Genomic DNA, 25,909 nt, shown 5'->3' with positions numbered 1-25,909 from the left:
TCCAAGACATTTAGCTTACTGAGTGTTGGTCTTCAAGTCAATGGGACAATGTCCTACCCACGCCCTGTGATTAACAAGCCATGCCATTATGCAAAAGTCTTTCTTCTTTGGTTCCCAATTTCCAAAGACTACTAAAATGAAGACTCTCTTTACTCTGAAGTACTATGATTCTAAGAGGAAGTAAAACTAAAATTTGAATAACAAAGAGCCTGAAGGTGAAAGTAATTGCCTAAAGTCTCAACAGTAACAAATCTGCAGAGAGAAGTAATGTAAAGATGAGGAAGAAAAAGAAATACAGTGCAGTATCTCATGTGATAAAGGTTTGCATTCATGGGTAAATAAATCTCACACTTCAGAGAGAAAACACTTAAAATTCAGTTAGATAAGATTAAGATAATTAAGGCACAACATTGGCCAAATCTAACTTACAGACAAAGAAATATGCAATGGAACTTCCTACCCAAATTAGATGAAACAGTAAAACCAGAAGTGAAAATAAATTAATTAAAGCTCACCTTCAAAGTAGTATCTGAGGCAAAAGGGACCCCAGCGGCTCCATGATTTGTATTTTGTTCCCAAGAGGCATTGTCACAGAGGAGATCTTGTGCGGGAACCAATTCCGGGGTTACGTTCAGAAAATTGAACTCTGTCTTGGCTGATTGTGAGGCAACACACAGGTTGTAGGAATAGGGCAACGTTCCCTCACTGTAACTGGGGAGAACCCCAGGTCCAGGCTTGGAGCTGAGACCAAGCTGAAAGCAGCCCCAAGCGTCTGACCTGGAAGAACGTCGCAGGCGCAGGGAGATTGCCAGAATCACCGCGAGGAAGAAGAGCACTGAGATCAAGGCCAAGGCCACCACCAGGTAAAACTGCAGTTCTGCCTGGGGGTCAGAGGGCTCCGGGCGGTCGCTGAGGTCTGGCAATACCTCTCGCAGGCTGTCTGCGAAGATTAGGTGCAGCGTGGCGGTAGCAGAGAGTGGCGGCTGTCCTCCATCACGCACAGCGACCAGTAGGCGCTGGCGGGCCGCGTCCCTGTCGCCCAAGACACGCGCTGTGCGCACTTCACCCGTGCGCAGCCCCAGGCTGAAGAGCCCGGGCTCGCTGGCCTGCAGCATGTGGTAGGACAGCCAAGCGTTGTGTCCTGAGTCTGCGTCCACCGCCACCACCTTGGTCACCAGGTAGCCGGGCTCTGCGGCGCGTGGCACCATATCGAAGAGGGCGGAGCCATCAGGCCCCAGCGCGGGGTACAGCACCCGTGGTGCGTTGTCATTGAGGTCGCCCACTAACACGCGCAGGCTCACGTTGGCGCTGAGCGCTGGCGAGCCCTTGTCCCTGGCCTGCAGTGTGAGCTCGAAGGCGCGCAGCTGCTCGTGGTCGAAGGCGCGCTGCGCGAACACCACCCCGCTCTGCGCGCTCACGGACACGTAGGATAAAATCTCCCGCGGCTTCAGGTCGCTCGCTACGATGGAGTAGGAAACTTGGCCATTGGGGCCCAAGTCAGGGTCAGAGGCACTGATTTGAGCGATAGAGGCGCCAGGAGGATTGTTCTCTGCCACGTGAACCATGTAGGAAGTCTGTTGGAAAACTGGGGCATTATCGTTGACGTCGGAGATGTGCAGGGTGACAATTATGCTGGAGGAGAGGGGCGGCTTGCCCCCGTCGGTGGCTGTGATGGTGAGATTGTATTCTGGGATCTCCTCCCGGTCCAGGGCGCCGTCTGTCACTAGTTTGTAATAGTTCTTTGAGGAAGATTTCAAAATAAACTTGGCATTTCCCAACACTTGGCAGTAAACTTCTCCATTTTCTCCAGAGTCTCTGTCTCTCGTTTTTATCAAGGCGATGACTGTTCCTGGTGGCGAATCCTCTGGTAGGGGAGTAAATACTGAAGTCACAATAACTTCAGGTGCACAATCGTTGTCATCAAGAATTTCCACTTGGATATTGCAGTGGGCTGCTAGATCTCCAGGATCTTTTGCTTCGATACTGAGAGCGTAACTACTTGCAATCTCAAAATCCAAATCATCCTTTGTCGTGATTTCTCCTGTTTTTTCATTTAAGTTGAAAAAGTGTTTCACTTGTTCGTCCACATTATGAAAGGAGTAGGTGATCTCCGCGTTTATGCCTTCATCCCGGTCGGTGGCCGTCACTTGAAGTACAAAGAAGCCCGGAGGCACGTCCTCCCTCAGGGTGACCCTGTACACGTCCTGGCTGAACACTGGAGGGTTATCGTTGGCATCCGTGACTTTGATTCGGATTTGGGTCGTGCCACTTTGAGGTGGGTCTCCGCCATCCACAGCTGTGAGGACCAATTGATGGAAACTGTGCTCTTCTCTGTCCAGAGAATGTTTTAGAATCAACTCAGGATATTTACGACCATCTGGAGTCTGTTTCTCAGCGAGATCAAAGTACTCGTTGTCATTAAGGTGATATCTTTGTAGTGAATTAGGACCAACATCTGAATCCAGGGCTGGGTCAAGTGGAAATGTTGTACCTGGCTTAGTGGATTCGCCAATTTTTAAATTAATCTTAGTCTGTTTGAATAGTGGGGTATTATCATTTACATCCTGCACAATTACTGCTATGTAGAAAATATTTAGTGGATTTTCAGCGACAGTATCGAAATCCAGAACACACAGAGGCTGCTTCCCGCATATCTGTTCTCGGTCTATTCTGTCACTCACAAGTAAGTCCCCGCTTTCTGGGTTTACTGTGAAATATTCCTTCTCCGCGCTAACCCGCAGCTTCCGGGCCGGCAAGTCCCGGACGCTGAGCCCCAGATCCTTGGCGAGGTTTCCTACGACCGAGTTTTTGGCCAGCTCCTCTGGAATTGAATAGCGGATCTGGTCTGGGAGAGCCCCGGGGAACAAAGACAACAGGAAGGGCAACAGTACCTGCAGCCACCGCAGCAGCCCGCACCTCCCTGCGCTCGCCTTCATCCTCTGTCTCCCTCCGGCTCCCTTTGCTCTTTTGCCCATAGGAGGAATAAGCCTTCCGAGGATGGCAGAATCCGGGCTAATCACTCTTCCTGCTTTTGTTTTCTGTTTCCGAATCTATACTGGCCTCCTCTGTGTGGTTGGTTTGTGCAGGAAGTTCCCCTCTAAGAGGCTTCCAAACGCTTCTCTTCGTTCTTTTGACCGACAGCGACGCTCAGAGGTTTTCTCAGGAAACTGCACCAATGGCTTGTCAACGTTTGCTAAGAACTTTTTTCTTTTTTTTTAATTAATAAAGTTTTCATTTGTTTTAAAATATGTGAAATATTCATATAGTTCCAAATTCAAAATGTGCATTCAGCATAGGTTCTTCCTTTCCTCCCTGCTTTAGATGAGGAGAAATGCTTTCACAGGGGAAATGAGTGTTAAAGTTTCTTAGGTATCCTTCCGGAGATATGTCTTGTATAGTGCAACGGATTTTTATAAATATTCTGTCTCCTTCTTTACACAAATGTAAGCATACAACATACCATGTTCTGCACATTGCTTTTTTATTTGTTATATCTTAAAGATCATATCAGTACATAGAGAGCTTTCCCATTGATTTCTTATAGTTATCTAGTGGCCCATAATATAGTTATCTAGTAGTCCGTAATATGAATATACAACAGTTTGTTTAATCAAAATTGTTATTTGCTAAAAGAAACCCACTGCCCATTCTAACAAAAACACATTTTTAAAAAAATTTGATTTTAGGTTATAAATTATCTACTGCTTTCCTAGGCCTTTAAAACATGTGGCACTCTCATTCTGGAATATATTCTTAATGCCAGCACCTGAATATGCTTGACACAGTTTCAGGCCAATTGAGCATTTCCAAATTATATTTTATGGCTTAATTACTTTAAACAATCTCTCCTCAGATGTGAGTTGTCTCTCAACATTCACTTGTTATTTCTGCTTTCTGCTCCCCAAGCCAGGTAACTGCATCATATCATATTCCAGCTTACTCTATGTATTGCACCACAACTTTCTATGAATACAAAACCATGTAGAAACTAAAACTCTCCTTTGTAAGTCAAATTGAGGCATATTCTACAGTCTATCGCTACAACTTCCAGTTATCAAATTACACTAATTTGTGTAAGCATATGCATTCATCAATTTTGAATTAACTCACAGAACTAAATGAAAGCACAAAGAACAAGTGTTGTATATCCCCTACACACAAAATATTTTCCCTCATATAAAATAATCCCAGAGCCACACGATGACAAAAATATCTGAAAGCAATTTTTAGCAATAGGGATGAGGCCACCTTACTAAGCAGCGTAAATCATATCAGTCCAGAACCCAAGTAACTCAATCTTTGAAAGAGGCTCACATGATGAAAAGAGAAAAGACTCCAAAAACTTATATTTTCCTTAGAAATCAAGAAAGTCTCAATAGTGATGTCATGATAGGCAATTTAAAAATTATTAAAGTTACTCCTAGAATCTACTTAAATATGAGTGAAATTAACTTGGAAATATTTCTTATAATCACAGGAGTGCACCAAAGGAATCACGCATAGTCACTTCTGGGGCATCTCAGAACAGCAACAAGAAAATATTTGAAATATACCAGTTTATTGAGAAAATATCCTGTTAAAGTTATATCTAAAAGTTAAACTCATAAATTGCCAGTATTCTTAAGTTGACGTTGCCTATTATAATGCAAAATACCCTTTCAAGGAAGGAAAAGTAAACTTCAAGCAAAGCATGGTACAGTGTGAAAATAGGAAATTAAAAAACCCTAAGTCCAGATCCAACAATAGCTTTATGAGAAAGAATACTGTAAATGTGAATTTACACAATTGCCTTCTATTTCACAGGTCTCTTGTATCTTTTCAGGAACACCTAAGGGAAAAGGAAATTTATTCTTTATTTTACTTTATTTTATTTTACTTTTTGGAGACAGAGGCTTGCTCTGTCGCCCAGGCTGGAGTACAGTGGCATGATCTCAGCTCATTGCAACCTCTGCCTCCCAGGTTCAAGCAATTCTCATGCCTCAGCCTCCAGGGTAGCTGGGACTACAGGTGCGCACCACCACCCTGGCTAACTTTTTGTATTTTAGTAGAGACTGGGTTTCACCATGTTGCCCAGACTGGTCTCGAACTCCTGAGCTCAGGCAATCCATCCTCCTCACACTCCCAAAGTGCTAGGATTACAGGTGTGAGCCACCACGCCCAGCACAGAAAAGGAAATTTAAGGAAATAAGGTGGCTCAGAGTTGTAAAATTAGAAAATTCTGGTTGAAACTACAATTGAATGAAGACCAAAAAGGATGAGTAATAAACAACATTTTTGTGTGGTAAATACTGTTGATCATTATTGAAAGGTCATCCACAAGTTTTCTTTAAAGCAATAAAATATTAAAAGAGGCACCTTTATTTGATATATTACATATATAATGGGAGACATTTACACAACTCTTTGTCTATATTTCAGTGTGGTATGATCTATTATAAGATTGACTCACCTGAAGACTAGCGTCTTCTTTTGTTTCAAGTAAATCCTGAGTTATTAGAAGAGGCTCGCTTTTCTCACAGCTCTCCCGGCTGATCAGCGTGTCTGCATAGTTGGGCTGGGAGAAGATCAGGTGACTCTTCCGCGAGTCCGCGGTGAGGGAGACCTCGTGGGAATAGGTCTGCAGGAAAGCCCGAACCCCATCCACGCCCACAAAGTGCGAGGCAGGCACACCTGCCAACTTGCTGCCTTCAGCGTGAAGCAGGCGTGACTTGTGCCAGCGTCTCAGCTTGAGTGCTAGCAGCACCGTGACAAAAGCCAGGAAGACGCAGGAGACAGCGGCCACTGCCACCACGAGATAGAGTGTGAGGCCCGAGTCGTCTGGGTCTGCTGAAGGCTTGAGGCTGCCCAAGTCAGCCAGGACATCTGGGATGCTGTCGGCCACAGCCACAGTGAGCGTGACGGTGGCCGAGAGAGGGGGCTGGCCATGGTCCTGGACGACCACTACAAGGCTCTGCTTGAGCGCGTCTCTGTCCAGCAGGGCCCGTGCGGTGCGCACCTCGCCTGTGTGCAGCCCCACTGCAAATAGTCCCGGCTCGCTGGACTTGAGTAGGCGGTAGGACAGCCAGGCATTCTGGCCTGAGTCTCTGTCCACTGCCACCACTTTTGTCACCAGGTAGCCGGAATCTGCGGAGCGGGGTGCCAGCTCCACACCAGTGGAGCCATCTGTAGGGAAGGTGGGGTACAGGATCTCAGGGACATTGTCGTTCTGGTCCAGCACAAAGAGGCTCAGTGACACATTGCTGCTGAGTGGAGGGTCTCCACTGTCACTGGCTGTCACCAGTAGCTGCAGGTCTCTAAACTGCTCATAGTCGAAGGAGCGAAGTGCATATAGGATCCCAGTATTGGAGTTGATGGAGACATAGGAGGACAGAGGTGCACCCTGGAAGGTGTCTTCGGCCAGGGAGTAAGTGATTCGGGCATTGTCACCACTGTCAGGATCTTGAGCAGTCATAGATAAGATGGAGGCTCCTCTGGGGTTGTTTTCAGGAATGTAGGCAGAGTAGGAAGCATGAGGGAAAGTGGGTGGGTTGTCATTGATGTCCATCACCTGCAGTGAAACATGAGTTTCTGTAGACAGTGGAGGAGTTCCCTGGTCAGTGGCAGTTACAGTGATGTTATATTCTGAGACCTCTTCCCTGTCCAGTGTTTTGTGTGTCAACAACCGATAATAATTTCCATAGGTCTTTTCAAGTGTGAATGGCAGATTATCTGGAATAGAACATGTGACTAGGCCATTTCCTCCTGAGTCACTGTCATGCACGTTGAAAAGTGCAATTACTGTACCCGGGGAAGAAGTTTCCTGGACTGAGTTGGTGAGAGATGTAACTGTGACTTCTGGTGCATTGTCATTTTCATCCAGAACTGTCACCAGTACCTTGCTTCTAGCTCGGAGACCAGGCCCATCATGGGCTTCTACATCTATGTAATAGAATCCAGAGTCCTCATAATCTAGATCCCCCAATATTGTTATATCCCCACTCAGAGAATTCAACTGAAATAGCTGTGATATTTTGTCTCTTACTTTCCGGAAAGAATACGTCACGTCTCCATTGGCTCCTTCATCTGGATCAGTGGCTTTTACGGTGAGTAGCCGAGTGCCTACAGGAACGTTCTCACGAACACTTACGTGGTACTCGGGCTGAGTGAACACGGGAGCATTATCGTTGGTATCCACAAGTATTATGAGAATCCTAGCAGTGCCAGAGCGAACCGGGTCACCTCCATCGAAGGCCGTGAGAACGAGGTGGTGAACCGCCTCTTCCTCGCGATCTAGAGCGCGTTCCAGCACCAGCTCTGGGTACTTAATCCCATCGGCCCCGCTTTGCACGTCCAGGGAAAAGTAACCGTTTGAGTTGAGCTGGTAACCCTGCAAGGAGTTTACCCCTACATCCGGATCAAAAGCTTCAGGAAGAGGAAATCTTGTCCCAGGATTTTCATTTTCAGCAACTTTTATTTCCCTCTGTTCTGTCCCAAAACTGGGTGGGTTATCATTAACATCGATTATTTCCACCTCTACCCGCAAAATCTTCACTGTATCTTCTAGAAGAATCTCCAGGTTTGTCACACAGTTTGGAGATCTGTCGCAGAGCTCCTCCCTGTCTATCCTACCCGCGGTGACCAAGCTGCCGCTGCGAGGGTTCAGGGAGAAAAGCTGCGTCCTACCTCTGGAGACGATGCGGACTCCGCGCTCCGCCAGCTCCCGGGGCGCCAACCCCAGGTTCTTGGCGATGTTGCCCACCACTGAGCCTTCTTCCTGCTCCTCAAACACCGAGTAGCGGATCTGTTCGGCCCTGATTTCCACCAGAACCCCCAGGAGAAGGCAGATCTGGAGCAGCCGTGTGTGGTCTGGGCGAGCAGGAGGCGCCGCCATTACAACCCCGCCGCGGAGTCGCCTGTGCTTCGGTTTTCCCTCTGTCGAGGCCGGAGGAGCCCCAGGATCTTCTGGGTCCAAAATAAAGTGCATTCACAGCCGGAGCTCTCAGGGCTTCCGCTTGAAGCTTTCATAAAGCTCCAGAGCCAGTGCTTTGTGCTGCAGAAATCTTGTGATTCTGATTAAATTTCTGGTTTGTCTTTTCCCCCGATTGGTGAACAGCGACACCCAGAGTCTTAACCTGTTACTGCAATTTATTCTTGGTTAAAAAAAGTTTATTTTTTATACACGTTTCTATTCCTATTTCTCCCAAGATAATAAAAGTCAAATTCCTGTTTTTGATTTGCAATGAAAATTCAAGAATGATCCAAGTCTTCCTGTGCAGTAAACTTTATGAAGTTATTTATTTTCTTAGAGAAAATATGACGATTTTTTTTTTCTAAGATATGTTCTGCCTCTTTTCAGTTTTCACATTGTTCATCCCCACAGCCCATTCTCAGTATAGCGTATTGTGTGAGGGACATAATTATCTCTCCTAAAGACAAAGGTGGACTTGAAAAATGGATGAGACAGATAAGTAAAAAGACAGTGGGACAGGAACTTGGAGGTCTGGCTTTAGTCCCAATTTATGCAGTAATAAGTTTCCTCACATGAGTTGACCCTCTAGAACCTGGGGCAACGCTTCAATTCCCTTGCAAAAAACTCACCTACTGTTCAAGAGTTAGCCTTACCCTGTACAAATGAGATTGACAAATAGGATAATAGGTTTGGGAAGAGAATTTGCTCCTTAATTTTGTATACAGTAGATTCTTGGCCACAAGCTATGCATATGACTATCTTGTTCACAATGTGTTCTCAATCTTTAGAACAATACCTTTCATAGAGTAGTAACTTTTATGAAACCTTTCAATGTTTTATGAATGACCAGTTCAAATGCAAAGCCTAAAACAATGGGTAAATAACTCTGATCTTAAAAATAAAAAAGAAACAAAAAGAAAAGTTAGACTGAAGAACTATAAAGTGCAGATAATAGTTTAGTGATTTTTTTCACATGACACATTCAGTATCATTTTACAATTTCTAACTTTACTTTAGCTCTAATTTTAGAAATAGCCAGTAAAAGGCAATGTTTTGGTAGCCGAACATGGATTATGATTGCATGGGCCATCGCTTTCTTGCTTATGAATACTTACAGTAATTTACTAATCTGTGAAAATTTGAGATAAAGCAGTACATCAGCTCTTAAGCTTATTCCTTACTTAACAATTAGCAGTAGAAATGACTCATACAAAAGGGCATTAGCTATACAGAATTTAAAAACCCTCAGACTTTGAGAGAGTAGATTAAAGGTGTTTTTCACAATCCTCAAAGACTGCACAAACTGCGGATGATTGACAGGTGAAATAAGATGTTTGGAAATAAATTTGACAGTATGCATTAAAAAAACTCAGCATGTTTATAGATTTAACTAATTCCTCAGAAATCTATATTAAAGAAACAAGAAGTATGGAAAACGCTTTATAAACCCAAATGTTCATTACATTCCTTGTTTTAATAGAGACAAAATAGAAAGAGCATGGAAATAAATAATTTAGGAATGGTTAAGAAAATTATGAAATATCATTGACTGAAATTATAGAGTGGGAATAATATTGACCCAAAATTAGTGATGCAAATGTAAAATTGGACAATATTTGCTACTTGTGATGAGACAAAGTGTTAAGAGTCTTAATAATTGGAAGGCTGTGTTAAACATACATGTTGCATGCATACATACATGTTGCTGCAAAAAGACAAACTAGAATGTAATTGATGAAGATGAACATAAACTTTAACTTGGGCGGGAAGAACTCTAAATACGTTTATAAAGAGCTAAGAATAAAATGACTTGAAAATACAGTATCGCATATCAACTAAGAAAAAGCACTGCTATTACTAAGTGTTAACATCTAGGAAACAGTTCTCTTTAGCAAGATTTGCCAACCATACAGAAATGCCAACAGTAAAGACTGAAAATTAAATTGCCAAGACTACTGAGCAATCAAGAAAGCAATCTCCATCTATCCAGTACCCCCTCCCCCAGTAGATACCATCACTAGAACAACGAAAGAAAATCAAAATTACTTATACACCAATAAGAAGAAAATGCAATATATAATTTTTGTTTGTTTGTTTTTTTAGACAGAGTTTCCCTCCCATCACCCAGGCTGGAGTGCAGTGGCACACACTTGGCTCACTACAGTCTCCACCTCCCTGGCTCAAGCGATCCGCCTCTCTCAGCTTCCTGAGTAACTGGGACTACAGGCGCGTGCCACCACACCCAACTAACTTTTGTAGTTTTAGTAGACCGGGTTTTACCATCTTGGCTATGCTGGTCTCAAACTCCTGACCTCAACCACCTGCCTCAGCCTGGTTAAGTGCTGGGATTACAGGCTTGAGCCACTGCGCCCGGCCGCAATATATAAAATTTAACTAGATTTGCAGAAACTCACGTGCGAAGACAAAGAAGGGTCATAAGCGATTTTGTGATCTTCATTACTGGCACATACAACCATAGAAGGATCATCATACAGCAGATCCTGAGGGGGAGCCATTTCCGGTGTCAGGTTGAGAAAATTAAACTCTGTCTTTGCAGAATGAGAGGCAACACATAGATTGTAGGAATAGGGCAAAGTCCCCTCGCTGTGGTTGGGAGGAACTCCGGGCCCGGACTTGGAGCAGAGACCCGTTTGAAAGCAGCCCTCAGTGTAGAAGCTGGAGGAACGTCGCAGGCGCAGGGCGATCGCTAGAATCACCGCGAGGAGGAAGAGCACTGAGATCAAGGCCAAGGCCACCACCAGGTAAAACTGCAGTTCTGCCTGGGGGTCAGAGGGCTCAGGGCGGTCGCTGAGGTCTGGCAATACCTCTTGCAGGCTATCCGCGAAGATTAGATGCAGCGTGGCGGTGGCGGAGAGTGGCGGCTGTCCTCCATCACGTACAGCGACCAGCAGGCGCTGGCGGGCCGCGTCCCTGTCGCCCAAGGCACGCGCTGTGCGCACCTCACCAGTGCGCAGCCCCAGGCTGAAAAGCCCGGGCTCGCTGGCCTGCAGCACGTGGTAGGACAGCCAAGCGTTGTGTCCTGAGTCTGCGTCCACCGCCACCACCTTGGTCACCAGGTAGCCGGGCTCTGCGGCGCGTGGCACTATATCGAAGAGTGCAGAGCCATCGGGTCCCAGCGCGGGGTACAGCACCCGTGGCGCGTTGTCATTGAGGTCGCCCACCAACACGCGCAGGCTCACGTTGGCGCTGAGCGCGGGGGAGCCCTGGTCCCTGGCCTGCAGAGTGAGCTCGAAGGCGCGCAGCTGCTCGTGGTCGAAGGCGCGCTGCGCGAACACCACCCCGCTCTGCGGGCTCACGGACACGCAGGACAACAGCTCCCGCGGCTCCAGGTCACTGGCCAGAATAGAGTAGGAGACGCTGCCGTTGGGTCCCAAATCCGGGTCGGAGGCGCTTACTTGTGCAATAGAGGCTCCAGGTGGGTTGTTCTCAGCCACATGGACCACATAGGAGGCCTGATGGAAAACAGGTGCATTGTCGTTGATGTCGGAGATGTGCAGGGTGATGCTTGTCCTGGAGGAAAGGGCTGGTTTGCCCTTGTCGGTGGCTATGATTGTGACGTTGTAGTCTGCTGTCTGCTCCCGGTTTAGGGCTCCACCAATCACCAGCTTGTAATAATTCTTCGAGGTGGATTCTAATTTGAAAGGAACTTCTTCCTGAATATAGCTTGTCACCATGCCATTTTGCCCAGAATCCTTGTCTCGCACTTTTATGAGGGCTATTACAGTTCCAAGCTCTGAATCCTCTGGAATCTGGTTAGAGAAGGACATGAATGTCACCTCTGGGGCATTGTCATTCTCATCAACAATTTCTATTTGAACATTACAGTGAGCTGTGTGTACTCCTCCATCCTTGGCCTCCACACCCAACACATATCTACTTGTCTCTTCAAAATCCAGTGTGCCATTGGTTGTGATGTCGCCGGTATTTGGATTGAGATTGAAGAGGCTGGTACTTATTGGGGAATTGAGGAAGGCATAGGTGATCTCTGCATTAATGCCCTCATCCTGGTCTGTGGCCATCACCCTCAGCACGGAGGTTCCCCAGGGTACGTTTTCTTGGAGGCTAACCCTGTATACCTCCTGGCTAAACACGGGGGCATTATCATTGGCATCAGTGACTCGGATCCAGATATGGGTGGTGCCGCTTAGAGGCGGGTCCCCGCCGTCCATGGCAGTCAGGATTAAGCGATAAGAGCTCTGATGTTCCCTGTCTAGAGGTTTTTCCAGCAGTAATTCTGGATATTTACTTCCATCAGGACTTTCCTTCGTTGACAGAGAGAAGTATTGATTGGGGTTGATGGTGTATAACTTCAGTGAATTGCCTTCCACATCTGCATCTTGCGCAGAATCCAGAGAGAATTTTACCCCGGATAAGGCTGACTCACAAATTTCTAAGTCAATGCCTTTGACAACGAAACGTGGTGCATTGTCATTAATATCTTGGATTACAACAACCACGTGGAAAACATTCATTGGGTTTTCAGCGACTGTTTCGAATTCTAGTGCACACTCAAGTTTCCTTCCGCAAATCTTCTCTCGATCTATCCTACCGTTCACAAACAAATCCCCGCTCTCCAAACTAACGTTGAAATAATCCTCTGCACTAACCCGCAGTTTTCGAGTTGGCAACTCCTGGACACTGAGCCCCAGATCCTTGGCAAGGTTCCCCACCCGTGAGCCGTTGGCTAGCTCTTCTGGAATCGTGTATAGGATCTGCTGGGAGATGGCGCCGCAGAACAAAGACAGCAGGAAGGGAAACAGTACCTGACTTTTCATCATTTCGGCTTCTCTGGCTCTCTGCATTTCAGGAACTCTCCGCGGAGCTTCTTTCCTTTGGGATGTTTTTTAAAAAGCAGTGGCAGCACCCTGGACTTCTGTGATTTGAGCTTAGTTAGGACTTATTAGTTAGGCGCTCGAGGGTGAACAGGAGCAGCGTCTGTGCTCAGTGCACCCGACAAAGCAGGAAGGCACCCTGCCTGACGCTCCTGCAGAATTGAGAAGCCTTCACTTCCTTTTGGTCGACAGCGGCGCCCAGAGGTTGTCTTGGAAAACTGCACAGTGCCCAGCTATTTATCCTCAAAGCGCAACCTCTTGAATCTATGTACCCTGTCTTTAATTTGCTGGAAGGAACCAAATACTCACATTTTCCCCTTTACATTTCGGTTTTCTAGTTTTTCATCATCAAATAAGGGTCTTCATCATTTCGTATTCTTTTTTCATTTAAAAAATTCACAAGGTACACTGCCATTTTTTCAGTTTTGAGGGCAAAAAAAATCTTCAATGATTTCACTATATTTACAAACTCTGGCATGACTGCTGTATCCAAATAAGTGAATTGATAATTTTTATTTATATTTTTAGTGGACTAAAATTCCTACCTTTCTGTGAATTCATCGGAATAAGCTCCCTTATCTAGTATTTTAAATCTCTCCATATATATGTTATCAATTCAGTAATACTTTTCAAAGATAGTTTTTGCAAAAAAGAGGAAATCACAGCCTTACGATTATGTTAATATATTTCTCTTCTTTATAAAATATAGATAATCTTTCCAGTTAAGTAGGGCAAAGTCTGATATTTTGTTAAAAGGGCCAGTTTAGTATTGGGGTGCACATACATGCTTTTATGAAGTGGAATCTCATATAATGTACATTTGTTTTATGAAACCAGTGCTTCTTTTTTATATGAATGTACATGAAATACTCTAGGCTGGGTGCAGTGACCTGTGATCCCAGCACTTTGGGAGGCCAAGGTGGGAAGAACACATGAGGTCAGGAGTTTGAGACCAGCCTGTCCGACATGGTGCAAGCCGTCTCTACTAAAAAAATAAAAATTAGCTGGGCATGGTGGCGGGTGCCTGTAACCCCAGCTACTCAGGAGGTTGAGGCAGCAGAATCACTTAACTCAGGAGGCAGAGGTTGCAGTGAGTTGAGATCATGCCACTGAAGTCCATCCTGGGTGACAGAGCAAGATCTGTCTCAAAAACATTCTCTATAATGTCAATTCTCAGCTCCAGCCGATTTATACCATTAATGAGCAAAACGAGTTTGACTTGACCACTGGTAAATATTGGAGAGGTATTCAGAGTTCTTAGACACCCAATTTTGGAACTTATTCTGTAGTTCCAGGCTTAGAACCAGTCTTGGTTCAAAGCAAATCCCTTTATTTCAAATGCATTACCAAATGAGATCCAACTCAACAATTTATTCTACTATTTTGCAGTGCTCACCCATACTCATACTCCAGTAGAAACAGCCTATTGTCTGTTTTCTTAAAATACCTTTTCACTTGTTTCCTTACATCATGCCTTTATACTTTCCATTCCTTTTATTATGAACTTCTCCTCCATTTCTGTTGTAATGGATTCTTGCCCGTTCTTCAAAAAAATAAAAATAAATCCTTTTTAGTGAAAATGGAATGTCTTAGATCTTCCATTACCTGTATAAGTAGGTGAAATTGTATGGGTTCCATATTCTTAGTGTATTTTCATGACACGTATGTAGGCTATGTTTCATATAGAATTCTTAGAAATTCTCTTTGAGCATCCAAATTTCCCCTGACACAGCTAATGAATTTTTTTCTCCTTACAGGGAAAGTGACACTGATACTATAAACCTTTTTTTTCTAAAAATGATATGTTAAAAGTTACGTGCCTTTTTCTTTTGAGACAGGGTCATGCTATGTTGCCCAAGCAGGTCTCGAAGTCCTAGGCTCAGAAGTCCTCCCCTGGCTATGGGCCTTTTAAATTCTGTGATGTATTTCCATGTTTGAGTGAGAATACACCTTACTCTGCTTACAGCTTTTGTGTTCTGGCCCTGTTGTCTCATACATTTAAATGTGCCTTTTCCTAATATATTGAGGGAGGAATCTATTCTTTTGTTTGAGTTCTAATAAAACATATTTTGGTCTAATTTTGGATGACTCTCATATGATTTCATGAGTGAAAGTAATTTCATAAATTGCAGAATAAGCCAACAATTTCTGGCTCAAGAAAGTTGTAGAACATGACAAAAGAAGGGACTTCTATTCCATTGTTGGAAGAGATTGTCTGGAAATCTCCCGCAGAGGCTAAGACATATTCCTTTACATGTTTTTAATGTCCTTCTCAAGGGCAAGAAATACCATTCCAAGGCTCATAATAGTTTAGCTAGGTGAACTTTCCACCCTCAGGCAAAATGTTGAAATCAATATGAATACACACATAAGCATATACTTTAGGCATATATAACAGGCACTATAGGTAAAACCATTTGACCAGCCTCTACTTTTTTTTTTTTTTTTTTGAGATGGAGTCTCTCTCTATTGCCCCAGCTGGGGTGCAGTGGCCCAGTTTTGGCTTACTGCAACTTCTGCCTCCTGGGTTTAAGCAATTCTCCTGCCTCAGCTTTCTGAGTAGCTTGGATTACAGGCGCCCGCCACTATGCCCGGCTAATTTTTGTATTTTTAGTAGAGACAGGGTTTCACCATGTTGGCCAGGGTGTTCTTGAACTCCTGACTTCAAGTGATCCACCTGCCTTGGCCTCCCAAAATGCTGGGATTACAGCATGAGCCACCGCACCCAGCCTCTACATTTTTATTCTCCAATTTTTATGTTATTGAGATGAAAAGAATAACAGGCCAGGCATGGTGGCTCATGCCTCTAATCGCAGTACTTTGGGAGGCTAATGTGGGTAGATCACTTGAGCTCAGGAATTTCAGACAAGCCTGGGAAACATAGCCATTGTCCCATCATCTCTACAAAAACAAAAACAAATTAGCTGGGAGAGTGGCTCGTGCCTGTAGTCCCAGCTACTCAGGAGGCTGAGGTGGGAGGATCACCTGAGTCTGGGAAGTCAAGGCTGCAGTGAGCCGTGATCATGCCACTGCACTCCAGACAGAGTAAGACTCTGTCAAGAAAGAAAGAAAGAAAGAAAGAAAGAAAGAAAGAAAGAGAGAGAGAAGGAAGGAAGGAAGGAAGGAAGGAAAGAAAGAGAGAGAGAGGAAGGAAGGAAGGAAGGGGAAAGAAAAAAAGAGTGTCATCTGTCTTGGGAGAAGTCAAACAATTTAATTTCATGGGCACATAAAATATCTTTTATTCATATGTATTTTTACTTGTATGTATCAGGATAAGCTATATAAGTTGGAATGACAAACTCCAAAGCACAGGGATTTAAAATGAAAAAGGCCTATTTATCACAGGTATACAGACCAGTGTTGTGTTTCTCTCATCATAGTTACTCAAGGACCCAGGTAGAAGGAGCAGTCACAATTTCAAGTAGTAACTTGGAGATCTGAAAATTCTCACAGTGGCAGATTCCTCTAGGAAGTGACACTTTACTTCCACTCACGATGTATTATTTTTTCCCTACGCCCACACAACCACAACCAGACCGGGGAGTGCAGTCCTACTATAGGCCCAGAAAGAAAGGGGGACAAATATTTAGTCCAAGGGTTAATGACAACCTCATGGCTTTATTTCTCATATACATATGTGTTAAAGCTTTATAATAACCACATTCTCATACTTGTTCTTAATAATATTCAAAAAAATAAATAAACTCACCTGAAGTAGGTTGGAATCTCCTTTCATTTCAAGTAAATCCTGAGTTATCAGAACAGGCTCGCTTTTCTCACAGCTCTCCTGGCTGATGAGCGTGTCCGCATAGTTGGGCTGGGGGAAAATCAGGTGGCTCTTCCGCGAGTCCGCAGTGAGGGAGACCTCGTGGGAATAGGTCTGCAGGAAAGCCCGAACCCCGTCCACGCCCACAAAGTGCGAACCGGGCATACTCGCCAAGCCGCCTCCCGAAGCCTGTAGCAGGCGTGACTTGTGCCAGCGCCGCAGCCTGTGCGCCAGCAGCACGATGACGAAAGCCAGGAAGACGCAGGAGACAGCGGCCACCGCCACCACCAGGTACAGAGTGAGGTCCGAATCGGGTTTGGCGGAGGGCTCGAAGCTGCCCAGGTCGGCCAGGATGTCGGGGATCCTGTCGGCCACGGCCACGGTGAGCGTGACAGTGGCGGAGAGAGGGGGCTGGCCGTGGTCCTGGACGGCCACCACGAGACTCTGCTTGAGCGCGTCTCTGTCCAGCAGGGCTCGCGCCGTGCGCACCTCGCCCGTGTGCAGACCTACCGAGAAGAGTCCCGGCTCGCTGGCCTTGAGCAGGCGGTAGGACAGCCAGGCGTTCTGGCCCGAGTCTCTGTCCACCGCCACCACCTTGGTCACCAGGTAGCCAGGCTCTGCGGAGCGGGGCGCCAGCTCCACGCCAGTGGAACCGTCTGTGGGGAGGGCGGGGTACAGGATCTCGGGCGCGTTGTCGTTCTGATCCAGCACGAACAGGTTCAGCGACACGTTGCTGCTGAGTGGAGGGTTCCCGCTGTCGCTGGCTGTCACCAGTAGCTTCAAGTCTCTAAATTGCTCGTAGTCGAAGGATCGCAGGGCGTATAGGATGCCAGTGTTGGAGTTGATGGAGACGTAGGAGGACAGGGGTGCCCCCTGGAGGGTGTCCTCGGTCAATGCATAAGTGATGCGGGCGTTGTTGTTGCTATCTGGGTCCTGGGCAGTCACTGAGAAGATGGAGGCTCCTCTGGGGTTGTTTTCTGGAATGTAGGCGGAGTAGGATAAATGAGGGAAGGTGGGTGGGTTGTCATTGATGTCAATCACATGCAAGGTGATGTGAGTTTCTGTGGACAGTGGCGGGCTTCCCGCATCTGAGGCTCTCAGACTAATGTTATATTCTGATATTTGTTCGCGGTCCAGGGATGTGGCAGTCACTAAGCGGTAATATTGATCTATTGATTTTTCTAACTTAAATGGCAGATTTCCCAGGACAAAAACTTCAACCTGCCCATTCTGCCCAGAATCTCGGTCATGCACGTCGACAAGAGCAATTTCTCTTCCAACGTTGCCCTCTTCTGGGACTGAGCCTGTGAGAGACGTGATTGTAATTTCTGGAGCATTGTCATTCACATCCAGAACCGTGACTAGAATCTTGGCTCTTGAAAGAAGACCTGGTCCATCCTGTGCTTCAATTTTAATTTCATAGAACATGGCATCCTCATAATCTAGACTTTTTAATATTGATAATTCTCCACTCACTGAGTTAAGATGGAAAATCTCAGCGATTTTCCCAGGTATTTTATCTAGAATATAAGACACTTGAGCGTTGAATCCCTCATCAGGGTCAGTGGCATTCACCATGAGCAGCTGGGTACCCACAGGCACGTTCTCCCAAACACTTACACGGTACTCGGGCTGAGTAAACATTGGTGGGTTGTCATTTGCATCCAGGACTATCACTTGGATATGCAAGTTGCCAGAGTGGACAGGGTCGCCACCATCAGAGGCAACCAGGACAAGCTGGTGAATTTCTTTTTTCTCACGGTCCAGGGCCCGCTCCAGCACCAGCTCTGGATACTTGGCCCCCTCAGAGACGCTATTCACAGCCAGGGAGAAGTAGTCATTGGGGCTAAGCTTGTAGTTCTGCAGGGAGTTCATGCCTACATCTGGGTCAAAAGCAGTTTTAAGTGGAAATCGGGTTCCAGGAACCGTTAGTTCACCAATTTTTATTTCCAATTCCTCTGTTGGGAAATTAGGAGCATTATCATTAATATCTTTAATTTCTATTTCTACTTCAAAAATTTTCAATTTATCCTCAACCAGGATGTTAAATTTTACCAGACACAGCGGGATCTGAGCGCAGAGCTCCTCCCGGTCTATCCTCTCCGCGGTGACCAAGCTGCCACTTCGCGGATTCAGAGAGAAAAGCTGCGTCCTACCTCTGGAGACGATGCGGACTCCGCGCTCCGCCAGCTCCCGGGGCTCTAGCCCCAGGTCGTTAGCGATGTTGCCCACGAAGGAACCTTTATTTAGCTCCTCAGACACCCAGTAGCGGATCTGACCGGATCCTGTTTCGCACAGCGTCCCCAGGAGCACGCACAGCAGGGCCAGTCCTCTGCCATTTCGGAAACTCAGGCAATTGGTCATTTCCTTTTCGGTGAATCGCTTTCTCTGAATTCGGTTCCAGTTTCCCAAGACGGACTCCAATCTTATTTTCTCAAGAAACGAAGTCTTTTACGGGCCTAATTCACAGGTCAAACAGCTGGTTGACTAAGAGGTGAGGTTGGCAGCCGCCCCGGATCTTCTGAGTCTGATTTGCTGGTTCTTTGCATTTTAGGAGCAAGGAAATGGTGGGCTGCGTTCTCCTTCTTGAGTGGTCAACAGCGACACTAAGAGGCCTAACCGTTTACTGCATCCTCTCAGACAAACAGATTATTATTTTTGAATTATCCAAGACCTGAAATCCTTCTTGTCAGAGATAAGAGGACTAGTGTTGATTGAACATAACTGAATTGATATATGTTAAACAGTGTGACCTCAAGTTATCTTTCTTGGGAATCCATTCGCTAACCTTAATGCCACCAATATTGCTTCAAACATAGTGGAGTTAACTGTTTTGAATTGTTCAGTTTAAGAAACACACAGTAACAAAGAACTGGCCCTAAGGACCAACACAACTATTAAAAGACATGACCACCACTTGTTCTTCCACCACTGAACCTTGATAATGTGTTTATTGTTATACTTACTACATTTATCAGGGTTATTTGATAAGATATCCACCTCCTCTTTCACCTTTCCCTCTCTATACTCTTAACTCTCTAAGAGCTGAGACAAGGAAAAAAAGAAAAGAAACACACAGAAATATCAGCCATATTTATACATTATATTTCTTTAAGTTTGTTCTTGGTGACCTTATAACTTAGTTTCAAAATTTGTTGTTATTTAATATTCATTAAACAAACGCATAATTAGGTGTCAGACAATATGTTTCGGGATTTAAGGTGAACAATATAGACACAGTAGCTTCCTTCACAGAGATTATAGGGATATAAAAGCAAAGAGGGAATTGCAGTGTACTGAGATAATTACCATAATGGGAGAAGCCAAGGGGGTTGGGGGGCCTTCGATTGGGCCTTTAATGTTAGCAAAGGCTTTCCCAGGAAACATGAGAGGAGTGGATCAGTGAAAAGGCCTGGATGTGGGAGAGAACAGCATGACAATGCCTAGATGTGAGAGAGAAATCACAGACCTTCAGGGTGCTGAAAGAAGTTTGCTTTGTTTAAATCTAGACTGTAAGGATGTTTTTTCAAACCCCACAACTGAAACTAGTAGAAATATGCTTTTATGTTCCAGAATCTCTTTCCCCATAAGTTTCCAAGCACAGAAATATAAATACAATATATTTGTCATTTCAATCATGATGCATTACATAACTATGCATAGGGCATTTATTCTTGTGGAGTTACTACACACACTAAAAATAACTTTGCTTTAATTTTCCTGTTTATACTTTATTATTCACTTACAAGTAAAGATATTATGACATATTATTCCACAGTGAGTTCCAATTTTACTCATAGAGAATTATGTAATAGTAACCAAAACAACACGTTGTCTCAGAAAATTTTTTCTTTATCAAATGCAACAGAAAGAATCACAGCACTTTGAGAGATATGGTATCATTCAATAAAAGGCTCAATTGGTACATGATAATTTCCAAATAAAAACAAAAAATGATGCCAGTTACATAGAACATTAGTGTGCTTATTATTCTCTGTTATTAAATACATAACCAACATACTAAAAGCCAACATAGGAAGAGGAATGGGAAAAGAAAATTGATCAGAGGGAAACTGGGATTGGGTGAGGGACTGGGAACATTTCTAGCAGCTGCTGTGAGTAGAAACCTTGAGAAGAGAGATGTATAAAGAAGATGGTTCTGGGCAATTGTATGATATGAATCTTTTGTATCTTTTCTTTAAGCAAAACTATATTGAGGATATACATTATTTTAAAGATTAAAAGGCAGTATGGTTCCCACGATGAGAAATATTAAAAAAAAGGAGAAGCCTGTTTATTACTACTCTACAGCTTTATTATAGAGCAGATGATAAGTCAGTCACTTCTTCAAGAAGCATATAGCTGAGAGGCTAATGTGATTTTTAAAACTAAGCCAAAATAATATGACATACCTTCCTGAAACACTGTAAGGAATGTATATTTCTAAATTTCCATATTTTTAACAGGGAAGGGCATGAAAGTTAAGGAAAACAATTTTGCTGCCAAACTGAAAGAAATGTATTAAGACTGAATGAGAAAGAACTAGCCAACTAAGATGTTTCACTGTTCATATGCAGATTCAAATATAAAGTAAGAGTCATAATTTAAAAGAAGAAAGGACTTGAGTAAACATAAACTCCAATCTTTATGTTTTTAACAAAGAAAAAATTGTTGATCCTGGTGGATGAGATGATTTGCCCAGGGATGGAGAAGAAAGTATGAGAAACCAGACACCCTAGTTACTAATGCAGTGCCCTTTGGATAATCTTATCTATTAACTCCTGGTTTACATTTATTGCACAAAGATTCTCATGTCTCTTCTTCCTCTTACAGCCTGTGAACACTAAGACCTACCAAGAAATAATTCACCAAGACTCACTTCCTAAAACTTGACTCTACCCTGAAGGAAATATGGGGAACAAAATAGATATAGTAAACAAGTAAGTGAATTACTTCAGCAAACTAGCTACTACGTATGTTATGAAAAGATAGATTACCTGAGAAAACGTTTCTTCTCTTTCTTCTTCGAGTAGAGATTGAGGTGCTGATAAAAAATCCTTTTTCTCACAGCTCTCCTGGCTGATGAGCGTGTCCGCATAGTTGGGCTGGGGGAAGATCAGGTGACTCTTCCGCGAGTCCGCAGTGAGGGAGACCTCGTGGGAATAGGTCTGCAGGAAAGCCCGAACCCCGTCCACGCCCACAAAGTGCGAACCGGGCGTACTCGCCAAGCCGCCTTCCGAAGCCTGTAGCAGGCGTGACTTGTGCCAGCGCCGCAGCCTGTGCGCCAGCAGCACGATGACGAAAGCCAGGAAGACGCAGGAGACAGCGGCCACCGCCACCACCAGGTACAGAGTGAGGTCCGAATCATTGGGTTTGGCGGAGGGCTCGAGGCTGCCCAGGTCGGCCAGGATGTCGGGGATCCTGTCGGCCACGGCCACGGTGAGCGTGACAGTGGCGGAGAGAGGGGGCTGGCCGTGGTCCTGGACAGCCACCACGAGGCTCTGCTTGAGCGCGTCTCTGTCTAGCAGGGCTCGCGCCGTGCGCACCTCGCCCGTGTGCAGACCCACCGAGAAGAGTCCCGGCTCGCTGGCCTTGATCAGGTGGTAGGACAGCCAGGCGTTCTGGCCCGAGTCTCTGTCCACCGCCACCACCTTGGTCACCAGGTAGCCAGGCTCTGCGGAGCGGGGCGCCAGCTCCACGCCAGTGGAACCGTCTGTGGGGAAGGCAGGGTACAGGATCTCGGGCGGATTGTCGTTCTGGTCCAGCACGAACAGGCTTAATGATACATTGCTACTGAGTGGAGGGTTCCCGCTGTCCCGCGCTATCACCCACAGTTGCAAGTCTCGCAACTGCTCGTAATCAAAGGAGCGCAGTGCATAGAGTACTCCAGTGTCGGAGTTGATAGAGATGTAAGAGGATAAAGGTGCCCCCTGAACAGTGTCCTCCGCGAAAGAGTAAGTTACATGAGCATTGTCGTTGCTGTCGGGGTCATGGGCCGTCACTGAGAAGACAGAGGCTCCTCTGGGGTTGTTTTCGGGAATATAGGTGGAGTAGGATGTGCGGGAGAAGGCGGGTGCGTTGTCGTTGATGTCTGCCACCTGGAGCAAAATGTGAGCATCCGTGGACAGGGAGGGGTTCCCTCCATCTTTAGCTGTTAGAGTGATGTTATAAAAGGAAAACTGTTCCCTGTCAAGGGCTCTGGTTGTAACCAGTCGGTAGTAATTGTCTATTGACTTTTCTAACTTAAAAGGAAGATTCTCGGGGAGTGAACAGGTGGTGAATGCGTTCTGCCCAGAGTCTCTATCATGTACATTAAAAAGCCCAATTATGGTTCCTGGAGGAGAGTCTTCAGAAACTGAGCTAGTAGCAGATGTCATGTAAAATTCTGGGGCATTGTCATTCACGTCCAGAACCGTGACGATAACCTTCGTTCTGGTTAGAAGGCCCGGACCATCCTGAGCTTCAATATCAATTTCATGCAATGTAGCATCCTCATAATCTAGATCTTCTATGATTGTCAGATCTCCAGATGTTGACTCAAGCTCAAATATCTCTGAGGTTTCTCCAGGGCTTTTCTCTAGAAAATATGCCACTTGAGCGTTGTAGCCCTCATCTGCGTCAGTGGCGGTCACCGTGAGTATCCGGGTGCCCACGGGCGTATTCTCCGGAACGCTTATGCGATACTCGGGCTGTGTAAAAACAGGCGCGTTGTCGTTCGCATCCAGGACCTTCACGCAGATGCGGGAGGTGCCAGATAGCACTGGGTCACCCCCATCAGAAGCCACGAGAACGAGGTGGTGAACAGCCTCGTCCTCGCGGTCCAGAGCGCGCTCCAGCACCAGTTCTGGGTACTTGTTCCCATCAGCTCCGCTTCGCACGTCCAGGGAGAAGTGGTCATTTGTGTTGAGTGCGTACTTCTGAAGGGCGTTCTCACCTACGTCTGCATCATGCGCATTCTTAAGAGGAATACGGAATCCTGGCGTAGTGGTTTCACTGATTTTTAGCTCCAGTTCCTCTACTCCAAAGCGAGGGGCATTATCGTTAATATCTGTTATTTCCACCTCTACTGAATAAATAGTCAATTTATCCTCCAGCAGAATGTTAAAATTCAACAGACAGGGTGCGCTCTGAGCGCAGAGCTCCTCCCGATCTATCCTGTTCGCAGTGACCAAGCTGCCGCTTCGCGGGTTCAGAGCAAAGAGCTGGGTCCTACCTCTGGAGACGATGCGGACTCCCTGCTCTGCCAGTGCCAGGGGCTCCAAACCCAAGTCCTTGGCGATGTTGCCTACGAAGGAGCCTCTGTCGATCTCTTCCCGCACAGAATAGCGAATCTGTCCAGCCCTGGCCTCCCACAGGGTCGCCAAAAGGAAGCACAGCAGGACCAGCTTTCTGCAGTGTGGCAACTTTTGCAGAGCCGCCATTTCCCTCCTGTCGCAGTTTTCTCCGAGTCAACTTCCAGCATCCAGTGCGGATTCCAATCTTTATTCCTCAAGGTGTGAGATGACCAGCATTCAGGGGACCCAGGTCCTTATGGAGAGAACTGGTGGGCTGTTCGACTGAATTTCTTTGGTGTCCTGAAGCTTTAGGGCCAAACCTCCAGCCCCTTGTGCTGTGGGAGCCGTATTGCTGGATTGGATGTCTCGCTGCCTTTTACTCCTTAGGTGGTCAACAGCGACGCTCAGAGGCCTAAATAATTTCTGCACCTGCTCAGGAAAACCTCAGTTACTTCTTGTTTGTTTGCCTTTGTCGACTTTCAAGGTGCTTTAAAGAATCTTACAGCTCTAAGATACCCTAGAATTAGATCTTCCAAAACAGGAATCTTTTTATCAGGATTAGTAAGCATGGTATAAATGAACATGACCTTGATAATAGTTGCTAGGAAAGTATTATTGACTGCTCAAGGCATTAATCTATGCCACCACTGCCCTTGCTCCAAACATCTTCCATCTCTGATTGTATAATCAGAAGCAGTAAGATCAATTACAAAACATTAGCTACGTTTTCTTCTAAGGTTATATATTTTGAACTTTTGTGGTTGATGGCTTAGCATTTACCTTCAAAATCTGCCTTTAAATTATTGAATCATCAGACACTTAATTGGGTACATGTGCCTCCCACTTTGCATGATTGTGGCTGGAGATAGAAATGGTGAACATGATAAACACAGGCCCTGGTCTCAAGCGTGAAGGTTGGAGGAGGACATAAGAAAGTAAAGAGCGTGTAATAGAGTATGGTAACTGCTGTGATATGAGGTAGGAAACACTGGGTGATGGAGGAATACCTAGGAAGGGTATCCAGTCTAGATTTGGTGTTAGAAAAGTCTTTTTGAGGGCGTGATTGAAGCTGAATCCTAAAAAGTAGGATTGAATCAAGAAAAAGGCTGAAGAAGTGTTCTAGAACCTCTGAATAAATGCTTGAAGGTAAGAGACAGCATGGAACATTACAGAAACAGAAAGCAGGTCTATTTGATAAAGCTAGAGCCGGAAGGGGTTTTTCACCACACTAGGAATCAGTCACTCAGAATTGTTTGAGGTTGTCAAGTTCTTTTTCTGATATTCATTTTCCAAGGGTGTAAAATACAATGCAGTGGATGTCTTCTTACTCCTGTTTCATCTTTACCATTTTGACCATTGTCAAGCATACAATTCTGTGACATTAAGTACATTCAAATTACATTCTGGTGTGACCATTACCACCATCCACCTCCAGAACTTTTTCATCCTCCCCAACTGAAACTCTGTACTTATTAAATAGCAACTCCCCATTGCCTTTCACCCAGTCCCTGGCAACTACCATTCTACCTTTTTTCTCCATGAATTTGACTAATCTAGGAAGTTCATATATGAGGAATCATACAGTATTTGTCATTTTATGACAGGTTTATTTCACTTGACATCATGTCTTCGAAGTTCGTCCATATTGTAGCATGTAAGAGAATTCCCTTCCTTTTTAAGGCTGAATAATAGCCCATTGTATATGTGAACCACTTTTTATTTACCCATTCATCTGTCAATGGACACTTGGGTTACTTCCACTTTTCAACTATTGTGACTAATGCTGCCATAAACATAGGTGCACAAATATCTGTTGAAGTCCCTACTTTCACTTCTTTTGGGTAATAACCAGAGTGGAATTGCTGGATTATATGGTAATTCTATGTTTACATTTTTGAGGAATCACCATACCATTTTCCACAGCAGTTGTATCATTTTATATTCACCAGCAATGCACAAGAATTCCAATTTCTCCATATTCTTTTTAAAATTTCTTTTCTTTTCTTTTATGACAGCAATTCTAATGAATGTGGAGTAGTATCTCATTATGGTTTTGATTTGCATTCCC

The 25,909-nt window shown here is 45.1% G+C and overlaps 4 protein-coding genes across 4 annotated transcripts in view; all 4 read right to left on the bottom strand.

The window, feature by feature from the left end:
• The window catches only part of PCDHGC5 (protocadherin gamma subfamily C, 5), a 173,642-nt gene extending 149,372 nt beyond the window's left edge, over positions 1-24,270 (bottom strand). The window contains exons 1-2 of the mRNA XM_063723858.1: positions 21,565-24,270; positions 16,511-19,015 (exon numbers count right to left, since the gene is read on the bottom strand). Of these exons, the coding sequence (XP_063579928.1) occupies positions 16,511-19,015; positions 21,565-23,988 (4,929 nt within the window). The 5' untranslated portion in view covers positions 23,989-24,270. The remainder of the gene's footprint in view (positions 1-16,510; positions 19,016-21,564) is intronic.
• On the bottom strand, positions 486-3,224 carry PCDHGB2 (protocadherin gamma subfamily B, 2). Its single transcript, XM_002816018.6, has one exon. It carries the CDS (start codon positions 2,973-2,975, stop codon positions 501-503), a length of 2,475 nt encoding a protein of 824 aa, XP_002816064.4. The 5' UTR covers positions 2,976-3,224; the 3' UTR covers positions 486-500.
• LOC129047347 (protocadherin gamma-A4) lies at positions 4,540-8,783 on the bottom strand. Its single transcript, XM_003776682.5, has 2 exons — positions 5,450-8,783; positions 4,540-4,828 (listed from the first exon to the last, which is right to left on the bottom strand). Exons 1-2 carry the CDS (start codon positions 7,961-7,963, stop codon positions 4,793-4,795), a joined length of 2,550 nt encoding a protein of 849 aa, XP_003776730.3. The 5' UTR covers positions 7,964-8,783; the 3' UTR covers positions 4,540-4,792.
• Positions 9,304-14,254, bottom strand: PCDHGB1 (protocadherin gamma subfamily B, 1). Its single transcript, XM_002816006.5, has one exon. It carries the CDS (start codon positions 12,769-12,771, stop codon positions 10,339-10,341), a length of 2,433 nt encoding a protein of 810 aa, XP_002816052.3. The 5' UTR covers positions 12,772-14,254; the 3' UTR covers positions 9,304-10,338.
• Positions 24,271-25,909: the final 1,639 nt, after the last annotated feature.

Source organism: Pongo abelii, chromosome 4 (genome assembly GCF_028885655.2).
Source record: "Pongo abelii isolate AG06213 chromosome 4, NHGRI_mPonAbe1-v2.0_pri, whole genome shotgun sequence".
In the NCBI taxonomy this organism is placed as follows: Eukaryota; Metazoa; Chordata; class Mammalia; order Primates; family Hominidae; genus Pongo; species Pongo abelii.
The sequence above is the reverse complement of the archived record's forward strand: the minus strand, read 5'-3'. Positions and strand labels throughout refer to the sequence as shown.

What these genes read in the sequence shown, in the direction of transcription:
- PCDHGB2 (XM_002816018.6), bottom strand. Translation starts at nt 2,975, where the DNA reads ATGGGCAAAAGAGCAAAGGGAGCCGGAGGGAGACAGAGGATGAAGGCG.
- LOC129047347 (XM_003776682.5), bottom strand. Translation starts at nt 7,963, where the DNA reads ATGCACTTTATTTTGGACCCAGAAGATCCTGGGGCTCCTCCGGCCTCG. An exon ending in AAGAAGACGCTAGTCTTCAG is followed by an intron (nt 4,829 to 5,449) that starts GTGAGTCAATCT and finishes CTTTTCCCTTAG; the next exon opens with GTGTTCCTGAAAAGATACAA.
- PCDHGB1 (XM_002816006.5), bottom strand. Translation starts at nt 12,771, where the DNA reads ATGCAGAGAGCCAGAGAAGCCGAAATGATGAAAAGTCAGGTACTGTTT.